This window comes from Rhinolophus hipposideros (assembly GCF_964194185.1).
Source record: "Rhinolophus hipposideros genome assembly, chromosome: X".
NCBI lineage: Eukaryota > Metazoa > Chordata > Mammalia > Chiroptera > Rhinolophidae > Rhinolophus > Rhinolophus hipposideros.
In genome coordinates this window covers 108367864-108394881 of record NC_138046.1, presented here as the reverse complement: position 1 = coordinate 108394881, position 27018 = coordinate 108367864, and the positions used below count along the sequence as shown (strand labels likewise).

The following is a 27018-nucleotide window of genomic DNA, read 5'->3' as shown; positions in this document are numbered from 1 at the left end:
GGAGTTCAGAGAATTCCAAACAGTATAAACACCAAGAAATCTATACCTAGAAATATCACATTCAAGTGGAGAAAACTAAAGAAAAAGATAATTTCTTGAAAAAAGCCAGAGAAGGAGGTACCTTCCCTACACAGAAGCAAGGATACGAATTACATTGGCCATCTCCTCAAAAATTATGCACATAAGAAGAGAGTTGAACTAAAGCTTTAAAGTGTTGGCAGTGAAAAAACACCAACCTGAAATTCTGCAAACAGGTGAAATGATCCTTCAAAGTGAAGGATAATGAAAGATTTTCTCAGACAAATGTAAACTGGGGTAATTCGTTACTAGAACCGCTTTGAAAGAAATGTTAAGCTAAGTTTTTCAGAGAGAAGGAAAATGATACAGGCCAGCAACTCAGGTCTACATAAAGACGGGAAGAGTGTTAGAGAGGGAATAAGCGAAGATAAAATAAAATACGTTACTTTTGCTTATTTGATCTAACAGATAACAAACAGTTTACAGTAATAACAGCAGCGGTGTGCTCAGTAATTACACCTTATGAATCAGCGAAATGAATGACAGCAATACGAGTATTATAGGGAACAGGACTTGGTAGTGCACTGTTTGAACGTGGACTTGGATTAGTTATCAATGTGGAAACTTCAAACTTTACTTACTGCAGGGCATCCACTGCAGTAAGTAAAGAAATTAGTATAACTGATATGCTAAACAAGAGAGAAAATGGAATAATGTAAATAAAATGCACAATTCAAACCAGGGAAGGTAGCAAAAGACTGGGAGACAGAAAAGAAACGAAGAACAAGGGTGACAAATAGAAGACAGTAACTAATATGGTGGATATTAATCCAACTATACCACTCATTAATTGAGAAGTCAGTAGTCCTAATACACTAATTAAAGGACACAAATTGTCAGAGATAAGAAAAAGAAGAACAAGACCATATGACATATTGCCTGCAACGAACCCACCTTCCAATAAAGATACAGATAAAGGAAAGGGACGCAAAACGATATACCATTCTGACACAAATGAAAGAAAACTGGAGCAGCCATATTTATTTCAGACAAAGCAGACTCCAGATCTGGAGAGCACTATAAATGAGTATTACCGATATTTCCAGATGACAAACAGTGGACAAGAATACAGTTCTACCTAAAGGAGAATTTCAAGTTATAAACTCAAAGGAATTTTAGAATTAGAGAATTAACATCCTGCAGTCTCTAATGTATACACGGATAAGAGTGATGACTGCCAACATCACCAAAAAGAGACAGTAGACATTTCCTAACTAACTAAGTGCACATTGTTACCTCTGGAGTGTGCCTGCCAATCACCAAACGAAATCCTAAAGCTTAATGTGAACAAGATCCTACTTATAAAAATTGAGGATTGGTAATGATGCACGTCAGGTAATTGGGTTCACTATTCTATTCTCTGTACCGTTGTGTATGTTTGAGAATTTCTATAATAAGAGGATTTTATTTAAATATCATATCTTCAATATGAAAACTGAGGTAAAATGGAGCATTTTTAGCAAATTGTAAATAATTAAATAGATCCACAGAGAAACAGAAATCTTCAATCCACATAATACAAACAGAAACTACACTCCAACCCAAGGCAGCATTTTAATCCTCCAAGACCACCCTGGTTTGGGTACTTGTTAACACCAAATAGCAAAAGAAAAACTAATCATCGATTCACGCAAATTCTTCTAAACCACACAAAACGATAGGGAATTAGTCAACCGTTATAACAGGCTACCTCTACTTCATACAAACACCAGGCGAGGATCCCTCAATAAAACAATACTTAGGCCAAAGCTAGTCACATAGGGACAGACATTCTAAATAAATACAGAGTATTTCCAATATAGCAGTTAATTAACATTAGAAATCACTGTCAACTGGAAATCACCACATTAGCACAAAAAGGGGGAACCACAGGACCACGTGCAAGGGTAAAGCAAAAGTCTCTGAGGTTAAAGGAAAAGAGAGAATCTTAAAAGCAGCAAGAGAAAAGCACACAGCCACATACAAGGGAGCTCGCATCCAAAAGACTGTCAGGTGATTTTCAACAGAAGCTTGCAGGCCAGAAGGAATTAGCAGGAAATATTCAAAGTGATGAAAAACAGGGACACAACCAAGACTCCTCTACCCAGCAAGCCTGTCATTTAGATTGAAGGATAGATAAAGAGCTTCCCCGACAAGCAAAAGAAAAAGCAGTTTATCACCACCAAAGCGGTGTTACAAGAAATGTTAGAGGCTTCTTTAAAAAGAAGAAAAGGAGGTAAAAAAAAAATATATGACTAATAAAATCACAGTTGCTATATGTCTATCAAAATTAGTTACAATATAAATGGATTAAATGCTCCAATAAAAACACATAGTGGGGCTGAATGGATATGAAAACAAGACCCTTACATATGCTGCCTACAAGAGACACACTTCAGATCGCAAAACACATACTGACAAAAAGTAAAGGGATGGAAAAAGATACTTCATGAAAATGGAAACAAACAAAGAAACAAACAAAAAGCTGGGGTACCAATAATTATACCAGACAAAACAGACTTTAAAACAAAGGCTATTACAAGAGACAAAAAAGGACCTATTAATTTCACTTCTGGGTATTTATCCAACGAAACGTAAAACACCATTTCCAAAAGTCATCCAAAAGTCAAGATATGGAAGCAAACTAAGTGTCCATCAATAGGTAAACAGATAGAGAAGAAATCCTACATCTTACATACAATGGAACTTTAAAAAAAAAAGAATGAAATCTTGCCGTCTGCAACAACATAGATGGACCTACACGGTATTGTGCCAACTGAAATAAGTCAGAGAAAGACAAACAGAATATGATTTCACTTACATGTGAAATCTAAAAAACAAAATAATCAAACAAAACAAAAACAAACTCATACATACAGAGAACGTTTTGACGGAGGACGGGGGATGAGGTTAAGAGGTACAAATTCGTAGTTACAAAATAGTCCTGGCATACGGAAAATAGACAATAGCATACGGAATATAGACAATAAGTAAGATTGGGATAACTATGTATGGTGTCGGATGGGTACGAGATTTATCAGGGTGATCACCTCGTAAGCTACATAAGTGTCTGATCACTATGTTGTACACACGAAAGTAATATAATAATATGGCGTGTCAACTGTAATTGAAAATTTTTAAAAAAATTGTTAAAAAAGAAAAAGCATTTGACAAAAATTCACACCAGTTCAGGACAATAACTTTTAGCAGTAGCAGAGAATTTCCATTTTGTGAAATCTACTATGAACGTACTCAACGTGAAACAATACAAGCATACCCAATAGAGTCATGAACATGACAAAGATATATGGTATGAAAAACACTGTTTATAATTGGATGAAAATACATACCCAGTACAAAACTATTATACAAGAATACAAACACCAAAATAGATAAGAAGTAAGAATAGTGAAAAGAAAGAGATAATGATACTAACAATATGATCTCCTTATTAAAAACCTAAAACTCGTTGCAGAAAGTATTCAGATATATAGGAAACTTGGAAAAGCTGACGTACCAAAGATCACTACAGCAAATTCAGGAATCCGGCCAAACGAGATGACTAAGAAATTACAACATGTAACGGAAAATATGCCATTCACAACAATACTATACAAAACATACCTAATAGAAAATCAAACAGAAATGTACAAGTTCTTTACGAGACCTATAAAAACGTACTGATAGGCTTATCAGTATGTCTGAGAAAAAAGAAGTCTGAGAGCAGTATACTATATTTATTGACAGGAAGGAGAATATTGTCAATAGGTCAATACTCCTTAATGTATTCAGACTTACTGCCTTACGTATAACTGGAAAGGTGATAAACAAACTCACACTGCTGTTTCCCACACTCCAAATCGACCCTGGAAAAATTAAGGAATAACAAAAGCAATGTTAACAACAACAGTAAAACAAAAAACATGACTACCCCTGGGGTACTCAAAGTCAGTGTTTAACTAGAACCTCTGTGTGGGCAGGTAGGAGAGTGCTCTGAAGCTGAGACTATTCTATAGCCGGAAATAAAGTCAGATTGAGAGGAGTGGTTGAAGGAAAGATTTTAAAGATCAAACCTGAATCGTCCATCCAGGGGAACAGAATATTGTAAAAATGAACATTCTTAAATGGATTACAGATTTAGAGCCTTACCCATAGTTTCCAAGATGACGACCAAACTTGGGCTGCTGTTTCCTGGGTCCCAAATCAACCATTCAAAAACTAAAGAAGTGATAAAAACAACAACAACAACAATAGCAGTAAAAAAGTAATGAGAAACCGCTGAGAAGCACTAAGTTTGTACTGAATCAGTAATTGTGTGGGGGCAGCTGGCAGCGTGCCAGGAAGGAGACACAGGCCTGTAGTTGACAGGGATGGTTGGAGGAAAGTTTGTAAAGTTTGGGCCTTGTTTCTTCCCGTGTGCCCTGGGACAATGAATTTCTCATGTTTCCCTGAAAGAACCCGAGGCACTGCCTCATAGCCAGGTGCCAGGGCCATGGGGTAACATCAGGATGAAAGTTTGAATTGTTTGGGACACTGTGAGTCCAGAGGTTGTTCAATGACCATCTGAAATTTTGTTAGTAGATGAGGACTGTGCTTTTCAAATCATCACCTTAATACAAGCTCAGGCGTGGATTAAACAAGAATAGCAACTATCACAGCATTTGCACATGAGGGCAGAAATTTGGTCCAGAAACTTGCAGCAATAACACCGATGTCAGCCAACAGAGGCCCCCGGCAGAGCTGTGAGGCTAATGGGCACCCCACTTTCTCCACGTGATTCTAGAGGAACTTAGGAAAGGAAGGGTTTAAGTTAGACAAGGGATGACTTACAGGCCTGCTATGTATGATACAGTACAGTGCAAGTTCCTTACCTCAGAATACGGGGGCCCCCAGGATTCTCACACCCTGCAGCCATCTCTGGGAGCCCTCACGCAGGGAGGGCCAGGAGGGGTGCACCAGCACACGCAGCAGGAGTCTCAGGCAGTCGCAGTCTTTGATGTGAGAGGTTGGCCGCAGGGCGACACAGGGGAGGTGGCCCAGCAGCTACAAGGCATCAAGGGAAGACAGAGAGGACGGCGGGGGGGGGGGTCACCCATTACTGTCAGTGATGGGCGGCCCCACGCATGGCAGCTTGGCTCGGGTCCCTAAATATTTCCTCCTGGGGGTTCTGAGGGACAAGAGAGCCTGGGTCCCAGGCCAGCTGACTCGGGGGAGCAGAAGGAGGAGCCCCAGGACCTGCTGAGAGTGCAGACCGGGCTCCTGAGGGCCAGTCCTGCGGGGCTCTCCCCCAGACCCCCACCCCCTCCCGTGCCGCAGCCCCGCCCAGCCCCACGCACCGGAAGTGGCCCCGCCCACTGCCAGGGAGCCAGGCGGCCCCGCCCACCCGGTGAGGCCTGTGCCAGCGCTGCGGGGTGCAGGGAGCAGAAGGAGGAGTCCGCCTGTCATCCTGTGGGCATCAGGGCACCAGCTGTCCTCAGTGTCCTTAGGTACAAGTGCGGGGCCCTGCCCCGACCACACCGACCCCTCCCCTCTGGAAACAGGCAGCCAGGCAGTGTCCTGCCCCACCCCCACCCCACTCCCTACTCCCGGGAGGCCTCAAAGTGGCTGCTAGGCCCACAGCCCGTCCCGTCCCCGCGCGGGTCCCGCAATGAAGGCCACGGCCGGGCCGGGTGGACTGTGGCTGGGCTCAGCTGAGGGGGACATCGCGGGCCCCAGACACTGAGGGTCAGGCCCCCAGTGAGGAGTGCGGGGAGCCCAGGCCCCAGAACTGGGGCCTGCGGATCGCTGCCCCACACGGGTCGCGTGGGTGTGAAGCCCCAGGAGCTGCTTTCTCACTTAGGGTCAGGAGGTCACGGGGCTGGGGGCCCGAGGCTGGGGGGCTGGGGGGCTGGCAGCAGGCCAGCTAGGGGACACCTGATGGAGGGTCCGATGGAGGGTCCCGGCACACTGAAAGCCCCAGGTGCCTTCTCACTTTGCATTGCGGGGAGTCACGCGTTGGGGGTTTGGCAGAAGTGGCTGCCAGCACGCCAGCAGAGGGGACACTGGCGCGGGAGTGTCCGGGCAGATAAAAAGCCTGACGTTCTTTCTCACTTCGTGTCCGGAGGGAGATCACGAGCGTGGGGGATCAGGCCTAAGGTGCTGCTGGCACCAGGTCAGCAGAAGAGACCCTGGCATGGGAGTGTGGAGGTGGGCGTAAAGCCCCAGGTGCTTTCTCACTTTGCTTGCGGAGACCATGGGAGTGGCGTCCTGCGCCTCAGGGGCCGACAGCAGGTCAGCAGAGGTGTCATTGACGTGGAGGTCTGGGCGGGGTGTCCCGAGTTGCCTTCTCACTTCCCTCGGGGAGAGTCATGGGGCTGGGGGGTAAGGCGCTGGCAGTGGGTCACCAGAGGTGACATTGCATAGCAGGGTCTGGGCACTGTGAAGCCTATGGTGCTTTTTTCACTTTCCTTTGGGAGATCCTAGGGGTGGCGGCCTGCGCCTAAGGGGCTGGCAGCCGGTCAGCAGAGGGAGGATTTCCAGGTCAGTGGAGAGTCAGGCTACGGAGCATGATCACTGTGGGGACCACTCACCCCAGACACAGAGGACACCTCACAATCCCTAAGTACTGTGGTCAAAGAGGGCCCCAGGGATATGTCGATTCTGGGTTTGAAGGGTCTACTGGAGAGAGGCAGAGCAGATGGGGGGCTGGGGTGCCTGGCCAAAATTCACAGAATGATCCTGAATGTGAACTGAGAGCACATCGCAAACCCAGAACACAAGGTTCCCCTTGCCAGGCCCTGCCGTCACCCCAGTAACTCGAGGCACGGTGTATGGCTCTGTCCTAGGTACTCTCCATGCAGCTTTGCAGGGTTCTGAGGACCCAGGCCAATCAGAGAGGAGCCCCCTGGGTCCCCGAAAGCCCTGACGGCCCTCAGACCTGCAGAGGCGGCCTTGGTTAAGGCCAAGGTGGAATCTCCCTGCAGAGGTGCACACACCATCTCATTCTCCCTCCTCCAGGTGCTGGCATCACCTGTTCTGCCCACACCGGTGCCCGCTGTGCCTGACCTGTGTCATCATGCCTCGGGGTCAGAAGAGTAAACGTCTCCAGGGTGCAGCTGAGACTGAGAGTCTCCGAGGTGGTCAGGCCGCTGCAGCAGCAGAAGAAGAGTGCCCCACTTCTCCTGATTCTGGGGGTTCTCCCCAAAGCTGCCCTGCTCCTGGCCCTTTCCAGGAACCTCAGGGAGCCTCAGCCGCTGGGCCTCCTGAGGCAGGTGTGTCATTCCCAAGTTCTGATGGAGGGGCCCAGAGCCAAGTTGAGGAGGGCCCAAGCACCTCCCTTGTGGCATTGTCCACTCGGTCGGCTCCCCCAGATCCTCTGACCAGGAAGGCACACAGGCTGGTGAAGTTCCTGCTGGGGAAGTATAAAATGGGTGAGTGCATTACACAGGCAGAAATGCTGAAGTCGGTCAAAAAGAAGTACAAGGAGCAGTTCTCTGAGATCCTCAGGAGAGCCTCTCAACACATGGAGCTGGTCTTTGGCCTTGAGGTGAAGGAAGTCGACCCCGGCAATCACTTCTATGCCCTCATCACCATTCTGGATCTCCCCAGTGAGGGAAGTCTGAACAGGGATAAGAGTGTCCCAAAGATTGGTCTCTTGATGAACATCCTGGCCGCGATCTTCCTGAAGGGCAACCGCGCCACCGAGGAGGAGGTCTGGGAATCACTCAGCGTGTTGGGCGTCTACGCTGGGAGGAGGCATGCCATCTTCGGGGAGCCCAAGAAGCTCATCATCAAAGATTTAGTGCAGCCCAAGTACCTGGAGTACCGCCAGGTGCCCGGCAGTGATCCTCCACGCTATGAGTTCCTGTGGGGCCCAAGAGCCCACGCTGAGACCACCAAGATGAAAGTGCTGGAGATTATGGCCAGGCTCAAAGAGACCGTCCCCAGTGCCTTCCCAAAGCTGTACGAGGAGGCTTTGAGAGATGAGGAAGAGAGAGCAGAGGTGAGAGCCGCAGCCAGGGCTGCCAGTATTGCCAAGGCCCGTGCGCCTTCCAAGGCCACGGCGCACGGCTCCTCCCACATGTAGTGAGGTCTGGGGCAGGCTTTTCACCTCGGGGTTGAAGAGACCAGCCTGCCTGTCAAGTAGTGGGCGGTTGAGGTCACTTTAGTTTTAACAAAATGTTTATGTGCTTTTCCTTTTTTCTCATGAGTGACTTCTGGGTAGAGATAGAAGAATAGATAGATGACAGATACTAGATCGATACGTAGATAGATAAACACATAGAAACGGAGACCAATTTCAGATTATTTGTTTTAAGAAAGGTTTACAAGATTCAAAATATAAACATGAGAATGACGTGGCTGTCACATTTGTTGCTATCTAAAACGTTTGAAAGTTGTAAGACAAATTGTGGTGAAGGACGGTTTACTTTTAACAAAGTGTTTATCTGCATTTCCTTTTTCTTCACGACTAACTTCTAGGTAAATAGATTAGATGTAGGTATAGACAGACATGTAGTATTTTATCAAATGTGATGTCTTTTAAAGAAGGTTTAGAACTCTCAACATGTGAATATGTGAATGACATGGCTGTCATATTTTTTCTACGTAAAGGGTTTGAAAGTTACAGTTTTGGAATTTGTAAGACAAACTGTGGTCAACGTCAGTTTAGCTGTAAGCAGGATTTTTAAGAGCATTTCCTTTTTCACCCCATGTGCAACTTCTAGGTAAAGAAAGAATGATGGTACAGTGATGGATGGATGGATGGATGGATGGATGGATGGATGGATGGATGGATGGAGAGATGGATGGAAAGATAGGAGATATAGATAGATGACAGATAGCTATAGAGATATGTAGCATTTTGTCAAATGTATCTTTTAATGAAGGTTTATAACCTTCACAATATAAATATGTGAATGACATGCTCTCACATTTTTTAACTATCTAAAGGTTTGAATTTTAGACTTTTGGAATTTATAAGACAAGTTGTGATCAAGGCCAGTTTACTTTTAAAACGGTGTTTGTCTGCATTTCCTTTGTCCTCATGAGTAACTTCTGGGTAAAATAGATTAGATTAGATATATTAACAGACGTAGTATGTTTTTCAAATGTTATGTCTTTTAATGAAGCTTTACACCTTCAAATTATAAACATGTGAATGACGTGCCTGTCATATTCTTCCTATTTAACGGGTTTGAAAGTTACAGTTTTGGAATTTCAAAGACAAATTGTGGTCGAGGTCAGTATAATTGTAACACAATGTTAATCTGCTTTTCCATTTTCCTCACGAGTAACCTCTAGGTAAAAACAGACAGACAGATAAATAGACTGGTATAGATATGTAGTGTTGTTTTCAAATGTTGTTTCTTTCAGTAGAAGGTGTAGAACTTTCAGAATATAAATATGTGAATGCTATGGCTCTCACGCGTTTGCTGGTGAAAAGCTTTGAATGTTACAGTATTGAAATTTGTAAAACAACTTGAAAATATTCAATATTTTGCTCCTGATCTAGAGGAGATAACGGGGCAGTGAAACAGGATTCTCATGGAGACGTGAAAGAATCCAAGGATAAAACCCTTGGGATCCTAAAGGGAAGGAAGGAAATTAAAACACAAAAATTTCACTGTGATCAATTATTGGTTTGCCTTATACCTTACAGTCTTTATTTTGCTAATGTTAAAACTACGTGGATATGCTTAGCTTATTAAAGAAAGTTTGTTGCGAATCATTGCGTATTATTTGATATGTGCTGGATTTAAGAAACAAAAAACTCTGATGGGATCTTACTGTTTTGGGGATTCAAAATAAACACATAATAGCGGCTAATCATTAAAGACCCACTACATCCCAATCCATATCCCAAGTCGTCTATAATACAGTATGTATGTTCTAACATTCCTACACGATAAGGCTTACCGGACTGCCTTTAGACATCAATAACTTGCACATTTTTCACCTTCACAAAGCTGGTAAGTGACCGAGCCCGGATTAGATCCCTGTTTTGAATTTGTGGGAAGTTCACATTTTTCCAATCCTACCAGCCTGAGTCTGACTACGTGCCTTTTAATTCACTATTTCCATCTCAGAGCTCCAGGAATGCATCTCAGGGGACTAAGGAAGGTCTCTGTACAGAGAGCAGGGGATTAGAATAGGATACACACAGCAGTAAGAATAGCGATACAGAAGTATCGCTATGAGAATGAGCAGGATGAATAAAGAAGACAAGAAATAATAGTGGCAGTATGATTACGTACATATGCACAACCAGTTAAGCTCAAAACATTGAGGTCTCAAAAATCAACGTGGGCAGCCCCCCCTTGCAAAAGTCAGTCTGGCACTACAGAAGTCACATGACAGGCCAAGTGGAAAGAAGGAATCCATCAGACTGTTTTTTCTCTGACAACCCAGCACCTCGTCTGGGGTCCCTGCGTTTTGCCACAACCTGCCCCTGTCACATCACTCCTGGCACGAGGACCCAGTCTCTGCCAGGTTTGCAGTAGGAAACTTCTCAATGTGGTAGGGATGTGACACTTCCAAGAAGGGAACCAGAGCAGTGGGGTCCATAGAGCCCCACCCCAGCTGTCAGCCCTTGAAAGAGGAAAACAGTTGTGGCTATTCGCGGCTCCTCCTGACCTCTGTCTTGGAAGTCCCAGGAAGGCTATCCCCTAGGCCTGAGGGCTATCCCTTCAGGTAAGCAGAGGATACAGTCCCCAGATTGGCTCACACTCAAGGTGAAGACCCTGATTAACACAACAGAGGGGCCTGCACCCAGCCCCTCCCTCGAGGTTTGCCCTGGCAGGCCCAGGGAAGGCCTGGCATGATGGGGGACAACCTGACTTCTCCTTGGAGGGATTCCAGGAGATGGGGCTTTGCTTTTCAGCTTGGCTGTCCAGCAGAGAGGGGCAGCCCAGCGCAAGGCAGCCATCCAGGTAAAAATCCTGCATTAGGGATGAGGCAGCCATCCACCCCAGAAGAGAGGGGAAGGCACAAAGTTCTGCTTCCGCAGTCGGCCCTGGACGTCCAGGTAGAGCTTTCACACTGAGGTTACCCCTCAGTTTCTGAGGGAGGAGATGATCTGCGGGAACTGCAACTCTGGGACCCATGGGGGAGCCCCATTCAGCCAAGGGGCTAACAGTGTCAAGGTAGTGACACTAAGTGACAAAGAGCGTACCCTTCCCAGAAATGAGGGGGCAATCTAGAGCCCTGTCCCATTGTTGGACTTGGAGACCTGGGCTCCGTGAGGTGACCAGTCACACCTCCCTCCAGGGCGTCTCCTAGAGGGGAGGGACCTCATCAAGGAGTATCTCAACGCAGCAGAGGGAGGAATTACCGGTGGTCGGGAGTCAAGGTGAGAGCCTTGAAGACTGAGGGGACCAGATACCTGTTAACTGGGGGCAGCACAGATTCCTTCCACTGCTGTCAGCCTTGGGAGACCAGATGAGGCAAACTTCCCTTCTTCTCAGGGGTCAGGTTATTGTCAGCCCTCGTATGAGGGAAGAGCTACAAGTCAAGATACGGAGCATACTGAGGGAGGCCTCAGGAGGGCACTGGCCCAGAGCAGAGGGGAGCCACCAAGTCTCACCATCTTCCAGCCCTGCGAACCCTGGGCAGGGCTAGTCGGATATGTCACCACCTCACCTCCAGCCCCAGACACTCAATGAAGTGAAGGTATTGGCCTGAATCTGGGGTTCTCTAGTGGGCAGAGGGGGAAATTCAGATTCCGACCCTGTGAGAACTAAGGGGGCCGCCAACCTCAGAACAGTGAGGTCCCATAGAGCAGTCTCACTATTGCCAGTGAACTGATAGCCAGATGTGGAACCTTCCAGACTACGGACCAACCACCTCATAGCAGTGGGGGCCCCACAGAATCCTCCGACTATCAGCCCTGGGAGGTCCCAGGAAGAGATATCGGGAAGAGACGCCATCAGATCCCACTGAGAGGCCACTGAGGAGTAAGGGTCTCAGTGTGAGTGGGGTGGTCCCAGTTCAGCAGAGGGAGAAACATTCACGCCCACAGTTAGGAGTCTTTCAGGGTTCTTTCAGGGTTCTCAGGGACATGCGAGCTTGGCTCTATGTAGGTGACCTTAAGCTGAAAGAAGGAGCAGTCCCGGTTCCCATCAGGAGTCATGTAAGGATCCCGAGTGAGCATTGGGGCTCACTCCTACGCTGAACAAGAGGCCCCAAGGAGTCTGAATCCTGCTGTCAGCCCAGGAAGGGCGCAGGGAGGACATCCTCATGCAGCACTCCCTGACCTTCCCTCCCTGGCACCCCAGGAAGTGAGCACTTGGTCTGCGGCTCTGAGACCCAGGACACTACAGGGACGCATTCCAGGCCCTGCCAGGATTCAAGTGCAGAGCCCGGAGAGACCACAGGGTATTGCACACCCCAGGGCAGTGAGGTGGCCCAGAGACTGCCCCAGCCATCAACCCTGGGGTGCCTTGGTCAGGGCTGTCAGACTGACTCGGAGAGAAGGGTGGCAGAATGGAGGGCCTTGGTCTGAGGGGAGGGTCCTCAGGTAAGCCAAGGAAGATGTCCCCGGCCCTGTCAGGAGTCGAGGTGAGGACCCTGAGTCAGGATGTAGGGAACACTGCACACTCAGAACTGAGAGGACCACAGAGAACCCTGCCCCTGCTGGCTGCCCTGGGTACCTGGGCACTGTTGACAGGAAGTGACATACTCACTTCCTCCCGTGCTGTCACAAAGGGGTGACTTACTCTAAGGGGTGTGGCCTAAGGACCACAGGGGAGGATCTCTAGGCTTTCCAGAGGCCAACGTGAATACTGTGAGGACGAAGGGAACCACACACCTCACAGCAGTAGAAACACGACAGAATTCTCTTCCTTACCTGGCCGCAGGAGACTGACACAGGTATGGTCAGAGGCGGAGGTCCTCACTTCCTCCTAGGGGTCTCAGGGTGGTGCTGGCCTTAGCAGGAGGGGTAGGCCTAAGGGCTGGGGAGGAATATGAGGCCATAATGGGGGTAGAAGCAACCACTGAGGGACCATCACCACTAAATCGTAGGGATGACAAAGAATCAGGCGACATCCCTGGTTTCAGCCCTTGAAGACCCAGGACGGGGCTGTCCCGCTGAAGCTCCCCCAACACTTATTTACATCAGGTCTATGGGAGGTGAAATCCTTAGTTTGAAAGTGGAGCCACCATTCGACTAAAGGGGTGGGTGTACCAGGCCCTATGTGGAGCCAAAGTAAGGGCCCTTATTGAGGACTGAGTACCCCAAAGTGACCGGGACAGAAAACTCCCCACTGGAGACCTGGACAGGGCTGACACCCTGAGGATCCCCTTCACTTTCTTCTCATGGGTTCCTAGAACTGCACCAATTGAATGATGCCCTTGAACATGAAATCAGAGACTTCTCATACGAAAAGACTCACAGCCCCTGTCCCGTCAGTATGCTACAGTCAGAGCACACAGATGCAGCCTAAAGGGGACAGGCCGATTAGAGCGGGAGCCCTGTGGGAATTTCGAGCAGTGCCCTTGGGGAAAACTGCAACTGTAGCCTCCTTGTAACCACGGTGGTATTTCCATGCTGAAAATGACTCCAATCAGCGTCTCAAGGAGAAGCGGTCTTTAATATGGCGGTTGACCTCAGGTCAGCACATGAGTGGTGGACCAACCCCCACAAGGAGTCAAGGGAAGACACAGACAGAGGACTGCGGGCGGGGGGGCGGAGTGAAGGGGGCGGGGGCCCCAACATCTCCAACAATCTTCCCCCCTGAAAACAGGCAGCCACACATTACCCTAAACTACCCCCACCCCCATTCCCGGGAGGCCTCAAAATGACTGCTAGGCCCAAAGTCCTCAGTTAGTCCCAAAGTCCTTTGCGTACCCCGGGTGGTCTCAGGGAATAAAGACCTCGGTCCGGACTACTGCTCTCTGGCTCAGCTCAGCTGAGGCAGAAATCGCAGGCCCCAGAGACTGAAGGTCAGGCCCGAAGTGAGGAGTGAAGGGACCCCAGACTCAGGAACTGGGGCGTGCGGATCACCACTCGACTTTGCATGGGAGGGTCCCGGCGGGTGCAAAGCCCCAGGTGCTTTCTCACTTTCTGTCACTACGTCATCGGGGTGGGGGCCGGGGGCTGAGGTGCTGGCAAAAGGTCAGCACAGGGAGGATTTCCTGGTCAGTGGAGAATCAGGGTACGGAGCATGATCACTGCGCGGACCACTCACCCCAAACTCAGAGCGAGGACCTCAGTATGCCTGACTACTGTCACTCAAGGAGGCCCAGGCCTTTGTCAGGGAGAACTGCCCCTTAATTCTTCCTCCGGGAATCACAGTGAGTGAAGGCCTTTGTCTGAGTGGTGCAGTCACAGTTCATCAGAGGGAAGAATCTTAGATACACCCAGGCATTCCAACAGGATTTGCGGGAGACCCGGTGGGAGCATTCACGAGGGGACCTCAACTTGTTCGTGCATCTTTCATTTGAGCGAAGCCAGGCCAATGCAGCCAGAGGAGGCGAAACTCTATTCTTCCTGCCGGCCCTCGGGTAGGTGCTGACATTACTATGAGATAGGCCTGAAGCCGAGAGAGGAGACCCTGGCTCTGGCTGTGCCAAGGCAGGAAACTGAGTGAAGCCTGAGGGACCACCCATCACCCTGAACGTGTGGTGACGGTAAAGCCAACAGTCAGCAGGACGGACGTCTCTCAGTCCCTACCTGGAACCACGTGAGCATTCCCCACGAGAACTGACGACTCCAAAAAGCGTAGGACAGAGAGGGCCCCAGAGAGATGTCAGTTTTGGGTGCACTCTCTACCAGAAGCACCATGTCTTCATTCTTGTGGCATGGAGGATTTAGGTGGCAGCTTAAGAACCACAGTGGGGAGTGGGGTAGGGCTTCTTGCCAATCATTAACATAATCATCCTGAATGTGAACTGAGAGCACTTCCCAAACCCAGGACAAAGGGGATCCCCTTGACAGGCCCTGCTGTCGCCCCAGTAACACCTAGAAAGGGCTGTGTGGCTCTGACCTAAATACGCTCTAAGCTTCTCTACAGGGTTTTCAGCAGACAGGCTGATCAGAGAGGAGCCCTCACATCCTTAAAGAGGGTTCCCAGAGCAATGACGGCCCTCAGACACTTAAAGAGGTGCCCTTGGTTAAGGCCAAGGTGGAATCTCCCCGCAAAGGTGCCACACCATCTCGTTCTCCCCCGTCCAGGTGCTGGCATCACCGGTGCCCGCTGTGTCATCATGCCTCCACGGCGACAGAAGCGTAAGGGCCGTGCCCGTAACAAACACTACCGAACCCGTGCTGACTCCAAGAGTCACAAGACAGATCAGAAAGCTGCAGTAGTGGGAAACGAGTACCCCTCCTACTCTTCTGTTTTGGAAGGTGATCCTCAAAGGCCATCAGCTACTGAGACAAGTAGCACTTCCCAGGGGTCTTGGAGACCCTCGTCTACCACCTTTACCTCTTCAGGTGCTTTTGACACAACATCTGACAAAGGTGATGAAAGTCAAGATAAGGACCATTCGTGTTCTTTGGAGGTCCCATCTCCCGAGACCTCGTGCAGTGATCTTCTAACCACGAAGTTGTATTTGCTGGAGCAATTTCTCCTGTGCAAGTATGAAATGCAAGAGCCCATTCTGAAGGAAGACATGCTGAAGATTGTGGGCGAAATTAACCAAGACCAATTTGCTGACATCATCAAAACAGCCTCTGATCATATTGAGGCCGTCTTTGCGGTCGACTTGAAGGAAGTCGACTCAAGCAACCAGGCATATGACCTGGTCAGCAAACTGAACCTCCCCAATAATGGGAGGGTGTATGCTGGCAACGGGTTACCAAAGACCGGTCTCCTCATGGGAATCCTGGGCGTAATCTTCATGAAGGGCAACTGTGCCACAGAGGAAGACATCTGGAAATTCCTGAATATACTGCAAGTATACGCTGGGAGGGAGCACCGCATCTACGGGGAGCCCAGGAAGCTCATTTACACGGACCTGGTGCAGCTAGAGTATCTGGAGTACCGCCAGGTACCTGACAGCGATCCTGCGCTGTACGAGTTTCTGTGGGGCCCCAGAGCTCGCGCTGAAACAAGCAAGATGCAAGTCCTGGAATTCTTGGCAAAGGGTGTTGACACAGGCCCTAGTGCCTTCTCACCCTGGTATGAAGAGGCTCTGTTAGACGAAGAGAGAGCAAGCGCTACAGAGTCAGTCAGGGCTGCCACTGGTGCCACAGCCGGACATGACATCACGGCCCTGGCTGCTCTCGCCCCTAGTGATGCCTGAGGATTTTTTTTACCATGAAGATAAAAATAAAAATAAAAAACTACATCACAAGAGGGACATCAGAGGAAATGTGAAAGAATCCCACGGTAAAATTTTTCGGAGAATGGAATAGAAAAAATAATAAAACGTCATAAAACTTTCATTTTGCTGACTCAGTCTTTTGTTTTGTAAAATTGATTTACATCTTGATATGCTTAGCGTATTAAAGAGTGTAGGAGATGGTAGATCTTAACAAGTTAGACCAGACCTCTCACTCACTCTCTCTTCTCTTCCCAAAACATAATTGAGCGTCTGCGCTTTGGAAGCCTCTGTGCTAGTACTAGGCTTGCAGACATAAAGACCCAGCCTCTGCCCACAGAACTTTGGAAGCTGGGAGCTTCAGTCATGTGAGGAAGATGTTGAGATCCCCTCTATGACTTACAGGAGAGTAAAAAGGACGAGTGAGACGGGAGGGCTTCCAGGTGAAAGCACTCAAGCATATAACCCCTGAGGCAAGGCAGTTGAAGTTTTGGAAGCTACAAGTCAGTCCCCACAATAGACTTTTACATTAAACTACACGGTGGTGGACTGTATGAGGCTATGGGACTGGTGAACAGAGGCCAGATCCTCAGATGAGGTGTCTGAATTGAGAGAAAATGACTGGAAAACTGCACTGTGGGGCAAGGTCCAAAATTAAGGCCCAATAATATGGGCTGCCTGGACATTTGGAGAAACCAGCAGGGACTCACATCCCCTAAAGGCAAGTTCCCCTCCATAGTCTTCATTTGCAGATAAGGTCCCCTACCAAACAACCAGCTTTATCAGGGGACAAAGCATAGATCTTGCTCATTCCTAAGCAGCAGTCGTCTGTTCCCTACCCGCCTGCAGAATTTTGCAGACAATCTCATTACACGTTGTCTTGGGAACGAGGGGTTACCTCACACTCTTAATACCAAAAACGCCCCCTCCCAAAGATACTGTCTCTTCACTGAGTTCCCGAGTGCAAACCCCGTGTGGCACCGTGGGGCACGTGGGGTCCTCCCCGTCATGTGAGTACACGTGGTTAATAAATGGCTGTCTATCTCATCTCTGCAGTGTCCAGTGTTGTGTGTGTGGACACCCCATGACCACCTTCCTCACCTCATGGGGTAAACAGAAGGCCATAAAACATGCTCTTGTGAATTACATTGGGATGGTAGATAACCCAGAAAGAAATGCCCACTTGGGGCAGTGTAGTAGTTATCTCAGGCTGCCCTAACAAAATACCCCAGACTGGGTGGTTTAAACAACCAAAATTAATTTTCTCACTGCTCTGGATGCTGGAAGTCCAAGGTCGAGCACTGGCAGGATTAGTTCCCTCTGAGGCCTCTCTCCTTGGCTTGTAGACAACTCCCCTCTTCACGTGGCTGTCTCATTGTGTGAGTGTGTCCCCAGTGTCTCCTCGTGTGTCGTAATCTCTTCTTATAAGGACACCACTCAGACTGCATTATGGCCCACCCTAATGGCCTCATTTTAACTTAACCAGACTTTGAAGACCTGATCTGCAACTACAGTGCCTTTCTGGGATACTGAGAGTTATGACTTCCACAAGAATTTTGGGGGACACAATGGTCTCTCTTGTTTCATAGATCCACACATAAAGATGGAATGTGTCCAGCTGGAACACTTAACAACTTGTCCTGCGGGGCGGCCTGCGGGGTCTGCGGTCCCGCTCCCCACATAAGAACACGGGATATGGTGAGGCCAAACAGGAACACCCACGGAGCCATAAGCAGGGAGACATATCACTATATTCTCGCCGGCGGCATCTGCCTCTCTGCAATCCGCTCTTGCTAGTCCCCATTTTTCTGCTAGCGTAGCCACAGCAGTTATATTAGTGGCCAATGGCTTATGGGTTACAGCTGACGGCCAACTAGCCACAGCTGATGGCCATCTGATCACAGTTGATGGCCATTTACTACCCAAGCCAGCACCTTTCTATGTGAGGCCGAGAGGCCTGGAAACTGTTCTCTGGGGCTCTGTCCCCACATTCCACCCCTACACAGGGTCTCGCCTCACAATCTACTCCACAAGCGTCTTCCGCGAGGGTCCCTGTGCAAGGAGCCTCGGGGTGAATGCAATACCCTGGACACAGCCAGGCTCTGTGGGCACAGCCAGGGTTTCTCAGGGCACCACCAGTACTTCTGGGCACAGCCAGACTTCCTAGGCTTCTTAGGGTACCACCAATCTCTCCGGGCACAGACAGGGTTTCTCAGGGCACCATCAGTACTTCTGGGCACAGCCAGACTTCCTGGGCTTCTTAGGGTACCACCAGTCTCCCCGGGCACAACCAGGATTTCTCAGGGTACCACCAGTACTTCTGAGCACAGCCAGACTTCCTGGGCTTCTTAGGGTACCACCCATCTCTCCGGGCGCAGACAAGGTTTCTCAGGGCAACACCAGTACTTCTGGGCACAGCCAGACTCTCTGGGCTCAGCCAGGGCTCTCAGGGCACTGCTACTCTCTCTCTGGGCCTCTCGGGGTACCGTGCTGGAACAACAGCGGCTCACAGTCAAGGTGCTTACATATTCTCATGCTGGCCGGTCAAGATACAAAAGCAAACATCCACCAGTTCCAATACATGGTGGTATGTTCCCAAACAAACAGTCAAGCTGTCCATTAAATCAGGGATAGAAGGCAATTCCCCATGGTCCATAGTCATTCGCCAGGGCTGCCCTGGTGATGAGGGACGACCTTGACCTCACCCTCATCTCCCACGGAGGACTCAGCAGCGTTTCCTCCTGGGACTACAAGTCCTGCATCTGGGCTGCCTCAGCATGCACTTCCCAGCCCACAGGGCCGCAATGAACTTCGCCTTCTCCGGCCTCTGCTGGCTGGGGAACCAGCCACGTCTTCCCACCCATCCACGGGGATCCAGCTCTCAGGCAACTGCTCCTCCTGGTCTTCCTGAGACCGAGTGCTCATACTCACAAACTGCTCCACTGGCTTCGGAAAGCTTTGGCCGGCACCGTATCCTGCCGACTACGCCATGTGTCGTGAGAGGCGGCCTGCGGCCTGCGGGGTCTACGGTCCCGCTCCCCACATAAGAACACAGGATATGGTGAGGCCAAGCAGGAACACCCACGGAGCCATAAGCAGGGGAGTTTTATATCACTGTATTCTCGCCGGCGGCATCCGCCTCTCTGCAATCCGCTCTTGCTAGTCCCCATTTTTCTAGTAGCGTAGCCACAGCAGTTATATTAGTGGCCAATGGCTTACGGGTTACAGCTCACGGCCAACTAGCCACAGCTGATGGCCATCCAATCACAGTTGATGGCCATTTACTACCCGAGCCAGCACCATTCTATGTGATGCAGAGAGCCTGGAAACTGTTCTCTGGGGCTCTGTCCCCACACAACTACACCCCTGGAGACTCAGCGTCACTTCCAGGTTGACTTTGATATGGACCATGAGGTTGGAATTTTGAGGGGATGTTGTAATTGAATCAGGTATGTAAGGATCTAGGGAGGGGACATATTTTGCACAAGGTAGGGACATGAAACAACGGGGCCTGAAGGGCAGGCTGCGGTAGACAGAGTTGTACTGGGCACACAGGATCCTTACCTACTGGTGATTCTACCTTTGTGTATTCCTATCCTCATGTGCAGGTAGGGCCTGTGGCTTGATTCTAAGGAACAGATTGTGACAAAGGTGCTGGGATGTCCATCAATTGCATTACATTGCGTTTCAAAAGCGTGCGATCACTATCCTGCTTGTCTTGAAGAAGAAATCTTCCATGTTTTGAATAGCTTATGGAGAGGGCAATGTGGCATGAAATTGCAGGTTCTGTTTAGTTTTTTTCCTTTTCTTTTTTATCAAAGTTTATCGGGGTGACAATTGTTAGCAAAGTTACATAGGTTTCAGGTATACAGTTCTGTAATACAGCGTCTCTATATCATGTTGTGGGTTCACCACCCAAAGTCACTCCTCCTTCCCTCACCATATAGTTGATCGTCTAGATAAGGAATTTTTCCTCTAAGCAACAAAAAGGAAACAAACACTGACTCCTATAGATAAAAGGAAAGGGATTCCGCCCCAAACGCTGAGTGAGCTGGAAAGTGGATTTTGCTTGGTCACTTCCAGGTTTCAGTCCAGCATGGAAGGAGCGCCAACTGTCACGCCCATGCTCCCAACAAGGAATAAGCTGAACATACAGCAAACTGAGCCATCTTCTTAGCTCCATCAGAGAACTGAGTTCACAAGGCAATGCTGCCCCCCAAAATGCAGACATTGAGTGGGAGATACAGAGACTCAGAGCTCTTTGGAGCAGAAGTCCAAGAGCAGAAACCACTGCTAGAGCCAATAACGGGATAAAAACAAAACAGTATATTTGCCAAATTGCTGGAGGTTCAGTGTAGACTAGCTTGAGATGTAAAAACTCCAGGCAGGTCCAGTTTAACAGGGACTCCTAAACTTTTGTGAGTTTTACCTCCAGGAGCCCTACGAGGTCCTCACCTTTGTATTTTCAGCAGAGGGGAGGAAAAAGTAGCCATTTTGAAAAACGCCTACAGCAACCTGTTCTTTATAAAAAGGCCCGATTAAAGAGAAACTATTTATCGGAACCTAACTGACTAGCGTTTCACCAGAGCCTAAACAACCTGGGGGAGAGGAAATGACCAACGCTAGGCCTCTCAACTTCCTTTCCCTAAGGGGTGAAAAAACTGAAAAGCGCTTGTGAAATCATAGCCCAGAGGAACAGGTCCACTAAAAATCTGAGATCTAGTCATCCGATCGTACAATATTACCCCTCACCCCACACCTTATGACCCCATCAGCAAAGTTCCTGTATAATCACAAAGGATTACAACGGAAACACCTGCACATCTCACACCTTATTTAAGAAGAACAAGGGAGATGAAAACAAGGACACCACAGGAAATTTAGCTTCTGATACCTACAGCTCCATCAGATAGTAACAGCCTAAGTCTGGGCCAGAAAAACACAAAACCTCACACAGAAGACCTACTTACCCCAGTTCCTTTGACCCAGTACGTTATGTCTGATTTCGAACAAAAAATTAAAAGGCATAATAAAGGACAAGAAACACAGTTTGCAGAGACAGATCAGGCATCACAATCACAATCAGATATGGCCCACATCCTGGAATTATCCTGCAAGTAATTTAAAATAACAATGATTAATGTGCTAAGGGCTATAACGGAAAAAAGTAAACAACAGGCAAGAATAGGTAGGTAATGTAAGTAGAGAGATGTAAACTCTAAGAAAGAATGAAAAACCAATACTGGAAATAAAAAAGAGAAATGAACAAAGTCTTTGATGGGCGCGCCAGTGTACTGAACATGGCTGAGGAAAAAACTCCAGGGAACTTGAAAAATTGTCCATAAACCTTTCAACTGAAATGCAAAGAAAAAAAAGGGAAGAACAAAAAAGACAGGAGAATAGCCAAGAACTACTGTCTTCTCTCTTTGAGAGGGAATGGCCCCCTTTTGGATGACAAAAGGTACGTATAACATTTGCAACCCTAGAAGGAGGAGAAAGAATCAAAGAAACAGAAGAAATGCATAAAGTAATGATGACTGAGGATTTCCCAAAATTAATGACAAACACTATACCACACATCCGGGGAGTTCAGAGAATTCCAAACAGTATAAACACCAAGAAATCTATACCTAGAAATATCACATTCAAGTGGAGAAAACTAAAGAAAAAGATAATTTCTTGAAAAAAGCCAGAGAAGGAGGTACCTTCCCTACACAGAAGCAAGGATACGAATTACATTGGCCATCTCCTCAAAAATTATGCACATAAGAAGAGAGTTGAACTAAAGCTTTAAAGTGTTGGCAGTGAAAAAACACCAACCTGAAATTCTGCAAACAGGTGAAATGATCCTTCAAAGTGAAGGATAATGAAAGATTTTCTCAGACAAATGTAAACTGGGGTAATTCGTTACTAGAACCGCTTTGAAAGAAATGTTAAGCTAAGTTTTTCAGAGAGAAGGAAAATGATACAGGCCAGCAACTCAGGTCTACATAAAGACGGGAAGAGTGTTAGAGAGGGAATAAGCGAAGATAAAATAAAATACGTTACTTTTGCTTATTTGATCTAACAGATAACAAACAGTTTACAGTAATAACAGCAGCGGTGTGCTCAGTAATTACACCTTATGAATCAGCGAAATGAATGACAGCAATACGAGTATTATAGGGAACAGGACTTGGTAGTGCACTGTTTGAACGTGGACTTGGATTAGTTATCAATGTGGAAACTTCAAACTTTACTTACTGCAGGGCATCCACTGCAGTAAGTAAAGAAATTAGTATAACTGATATGCTAAACAAGAGAGAAAATGGAATAATGTAAATAAAATGCACAATTCAAACCAGGGAAGGTAGCAAAAGACTGGGAGACAGAAAAGAAACGAAGAACAAGGGTGACAAATAGAAGACAGTAACTAATATGGTGGATATTAATCCAACTATACCACTCATTAATTGAGAAGTCAGTAGTCCTAATACACTAATTAAAGGACACAAATTGTCAGAGATAAGAAAAAGAAGAACAAGACCATATGACATATTGCCTGCAACGAACCCACCTTCCAATAAAGATACAGATAAAGGAAAGGGACGCAAAACGATATACCATTCTGACACAAATGAAAGAAAACTGGAGCAGCCATATTTATTTCAGACAAAGCAGACTCCAGATCTGGAGAGCACTATAAATGAGTATTACCGATATTTCCAGATGACAAACAGTGGACAAGAATACAGTTCTACCTAAAGGAGAATTTCAAGTTATAAACTCAAAGGAATTTTAGAATTAGAGAATTAACATCCTGCAGTCTCTAATGTATACACGGATAAGAGTGATGACTGCCAACATCACCAAAAAGAGACAGTAGACATTTCCTAACTAACTAAGTGCACATTGTTACCTCTGGAGTGTGCCTGCCAATCACCAAACGAAATCCTAAAGCTTAATGTGAACAAGATCCTACTTATAAAAATTGAGGATTGGTAATGATGCACGTCAGGTAATTGGGTTCACTATTCTATTCTCTGTACCGTTGTGTATGTTTGAGAATTTCTATAATAAGAGGATTTTATTTAAATATCATATCTTCAATATGAAAACTGAGGTAAAATGGAGCATTTTTAGCAAATTGTAAATAATTAAATAGATCCACAGAGAAACAGAAATCTTCAATCCACATAATACAAACAGAAACTACACTCCAACCCAAGGCAGCATTTTAATCCTCCAAGACCACCCTGGTTTGGGTACTTGTTAACACCAAATAGCAAAAGAAAAACTAATCATCGATTCACGCAAATTCTTCTAAACCACACAAAACGATAGGGAATTAGTCAACCGTTATAACAGGCTACCTCTACTTCATACAAACACCAGGCGAGGATCCCTCAATAAAACAATACTTAGGCCAAAGCTAGTCACATAGGGACAGACATTCTAAATAAATACAGAGTATTTCCAATATAGCAGTTAATTAACATTAGAAATCACTGTCAACTGGAAATCACCACATTAGCACAAAAAGGGGGAACCACAGGACCACGTGCAAGGGTAAAGCAAAAGTCTCTGAGGTTAAAGGAAAAGAGAGAATCTTAAAAGCAGCAAGAGAAAAGCACACAGCCACATACAAGGGAGCTCGCATCCAAAAGACTGTCAGGTGATTTTCAACAGAAGCTTGCAGGCCAGAAGGAATTAGCAGGAAATATTCAAAGTGATGAAAAACAGGGACACAACCAAGACTCCTCTACCCAGCAAGCCTGTCATTTAGATTGAAGGATAGATAAAGAGCTTCCCCGACAAGCAAAAGAAAAAGCAGTTTATCACCACCAAAGCGGTGTTACAAGAAATGTTAGAGGCTTCTTTAAAAAGAAGAAAAGGAGGTAAAAAAAAAATATATGACTAATAAAATCACAGTTGCTATATGTCTATCAAAATTAGTTACAATATAAATGGATTAAATGCTCCAATAAAAACACATAGTGGGGCTGAATGGATATGAAAACAAGACCCTTACATATGCTGCCTACAAGAGACACACTTCAGATCGCAAAACACATACTGACAAAAAGTAAAGGGATGGAAAAAGATACTTCATGAAAATGGAAACAAACAAAGAAACAAACAAAAAGCTGGGGTACCAATAATTATACCAGACAAAACAGACTTTAAAACAAAGGCTATTACAAGAGACAAAAAAGGACCTATTAATTTCACTTCTGGGTATTTATCCAACGAAACGTAAAACACCATTTCCAAAAGTCATCCAAAAGTCAAGATATGGAAGCAAACTAAGTGTCCATCAATAGGTAAACAGATAGAGAAGAAATCCTACATCTTACATACAATGGAACTTTAAAAAAAAAAGAATGAAATCTTGCCGTCTGCAACAACATAGATGGACCTACACGGTATTGTGCCAACTGAAATAAGTCAGAGAAAGACAAACAGAATATGATTTCACTTACATGTGAAATCTAAAAAACAAAATAATCAAACAAAACAAAAACAAACTCATACATACAGAGAACGTTTTGACGGAGGACGGGGGATGAGGTTAAGAGGTACAAATTCGTAGTTACAAAATAGTCCTGGCATACGGAAAATAGACAATAGCATACGGAATATAGACAATAAGTAAGATTGGGATAACTATGTATGGTGTCGGATGGGTACGAGATTTATCAGGGTGATCACCTCGTAAGCTACATAAGTGTCTGATCACTATGTTGTACACACGAAAGTAATATAATAATATGGCGTGTCAACTGTAATTGAAAATTTTTAAAAAAATTGTTAAAAAAGAAAAAGCATTTGACAAAAATTCACACCAGTTCAGGACAATAACTTTTAGCAGTAGCAGAGAATTTCCATTTTGTGAAATCTACTATGAACGTACTCAACGTGAAACAATACAAGCATACCCAATAGAGTCATGAACATGACAAAGATATATGGTATGAAAAACACTGTTTATAATTGGATGAAAATACATACCCAGTACAAAACTATTATACAAGAATACAAACACCAAAATAGATAAGAAGTAAGAATAGTGAAAAGAAAGAGATAATGATACTAACAATATGATCTCCTTATTAAAAACCTAAAACTCGTTGCAGAAAGTATTCAGATATATAGGAAACTTGGAAAAGCTGACGTACCAAAGATCACTACAGCAAATTCAGGAATCCGGCCAAACGAGATGACTAAGAAATTACAACATGTAACGGAAAATATGCCATTCACAACAATACTATACAAAACATACCTAATAGAAAATCAAACAGAAATGTACAAGTTCTTTACGAGACCTATAAAAACGTACTGATAGGCTTATCAGTATGTCTGAGAAAAAAGAAGTCTGAGAGCAGTATACTATATTTATTGACAGGAAGGAGAATATTGTCAATAGGTCAATACTCCTTAATGTATTCAGACTTACTGCCTTACGTATAACTGGAAAGGTGATAAACAAACTCACACTGCTGTTTCCCACACTCCAAATCGACCCTGGAAAAATTAAGGAATAACAAAAGCAATGTTAACAACAACAGTAAAACAAAAAACATGACTACCCCTGGGGTACTCAAAGTCAGTGTTTAACTAGAACCTCTGTGTGGGCAGGTAGGAGAGTGCTCTGAAGCTGAGACTATTCTATAGCCGGAAATAAAGTCAGATTGAGAGGAGTGGTTGAAGGAAAGATTTTAAAGATCAAACCTGAATCGTCCATCCAGGGGAACAGAATATTGTAAAAATGAACATTCTTAAATGGATTACAGATTTAGAGCCTTACCCATAGTTTCCAAGATGACGACCAAACTTGGGCTGCTGTTTCCTGGGTCCCAAATCAACCATTCAAAAACTAAAGAAGTGATAAAAACAACAACAACAACAATAGCAGTAAAAAAGTAATGAGAAACCGCTGAGAAGCACTAAGTTTGTACTGAATCAGTAATTGTGTGGGGGCAGCTGGCAGCGTGCCAGGAAGGAGACACAGGCCTGTAGTTGACAGGGATGGTTGGAGGAAAGTTTGTAAAGTTTGGGCCTTGTTTCTTCCCGTGTGCCCTGGGACAATGAATTTCTCATGTTTCCCTGAAAGAACCCGAGGCACTGCCTCATAGCCAGGTGCCAGGGCCATGGGGTAACATCAGGATGAAAGTTTGAATTGTTTGGGACACTGTGAGTCCAGAGGTTGTTCAATGACCATCTGAAATTTTGTTAGTAGATGAGGACTGTGCTTTTCAAATCATCACCTTAATACAAGCTCAGGCGTGGATTAAACAAGAATAGCAACTATCACAGCATTTGCACATGAGGGCAGAAATTTGGTCCAGAAACTTGCAGCAATAACACCGATGTCAGCCAACAGAGGCCCCCGGCAGAGCTGTGAGGCTAATGGGCACCCCACTTTCTCCACGTGATTCTAGAGGAACTTAGGAAAGGAAGGGTTTAAGTTAGACAAGGGATGACTTACAGGCCTGCTATGTATGATACAGTACAGTGCAAGTTCCTTACCTCAGAATACGGGGGCCCCCAGGATTCTCACACCCTGCAGCCATCTCTGGGAGCCCTCACGCAGGGAGGGCCAGGAGGGGTGCACCAGCACACGCAGCAGGAGTCTCAGGCAGTCGCAGTCTTTGATGTGAGAGGTTGGCCGCAGGGCGACACAGGGGAGGTGGCCCAGCAGCTACAAGGCATCAAGGGAAGACAGAGAGGACG

At 46.4% G+C, this 27018-nt stretch overlaps 1 protein-coding gene across 1 annotated transcript; it reads left to right on the top strand.

Annotated features, from left to right (window-relative positions):
- Nucleotides 1–7111: 7111 nt before the first annotated feature.
- On the top strand, nt 7112–8122 carry LOC308495161 (melanoma-associated antigen B1-like; the record flags this gene model as incomplete). The annotated part of the gene is made up of 1 exon (XM_081043083.1): nt 7112–8122. The coding sequence occupies one exon, from the start codon at nt 7112–7114 to the stop codon at nt 8120–8122; it is 1011 nt and encodes a 336-aa protein (XP_080899209.1).
- Nucleotides 8123–27018: the final 18896 nt, after the last annotated feature.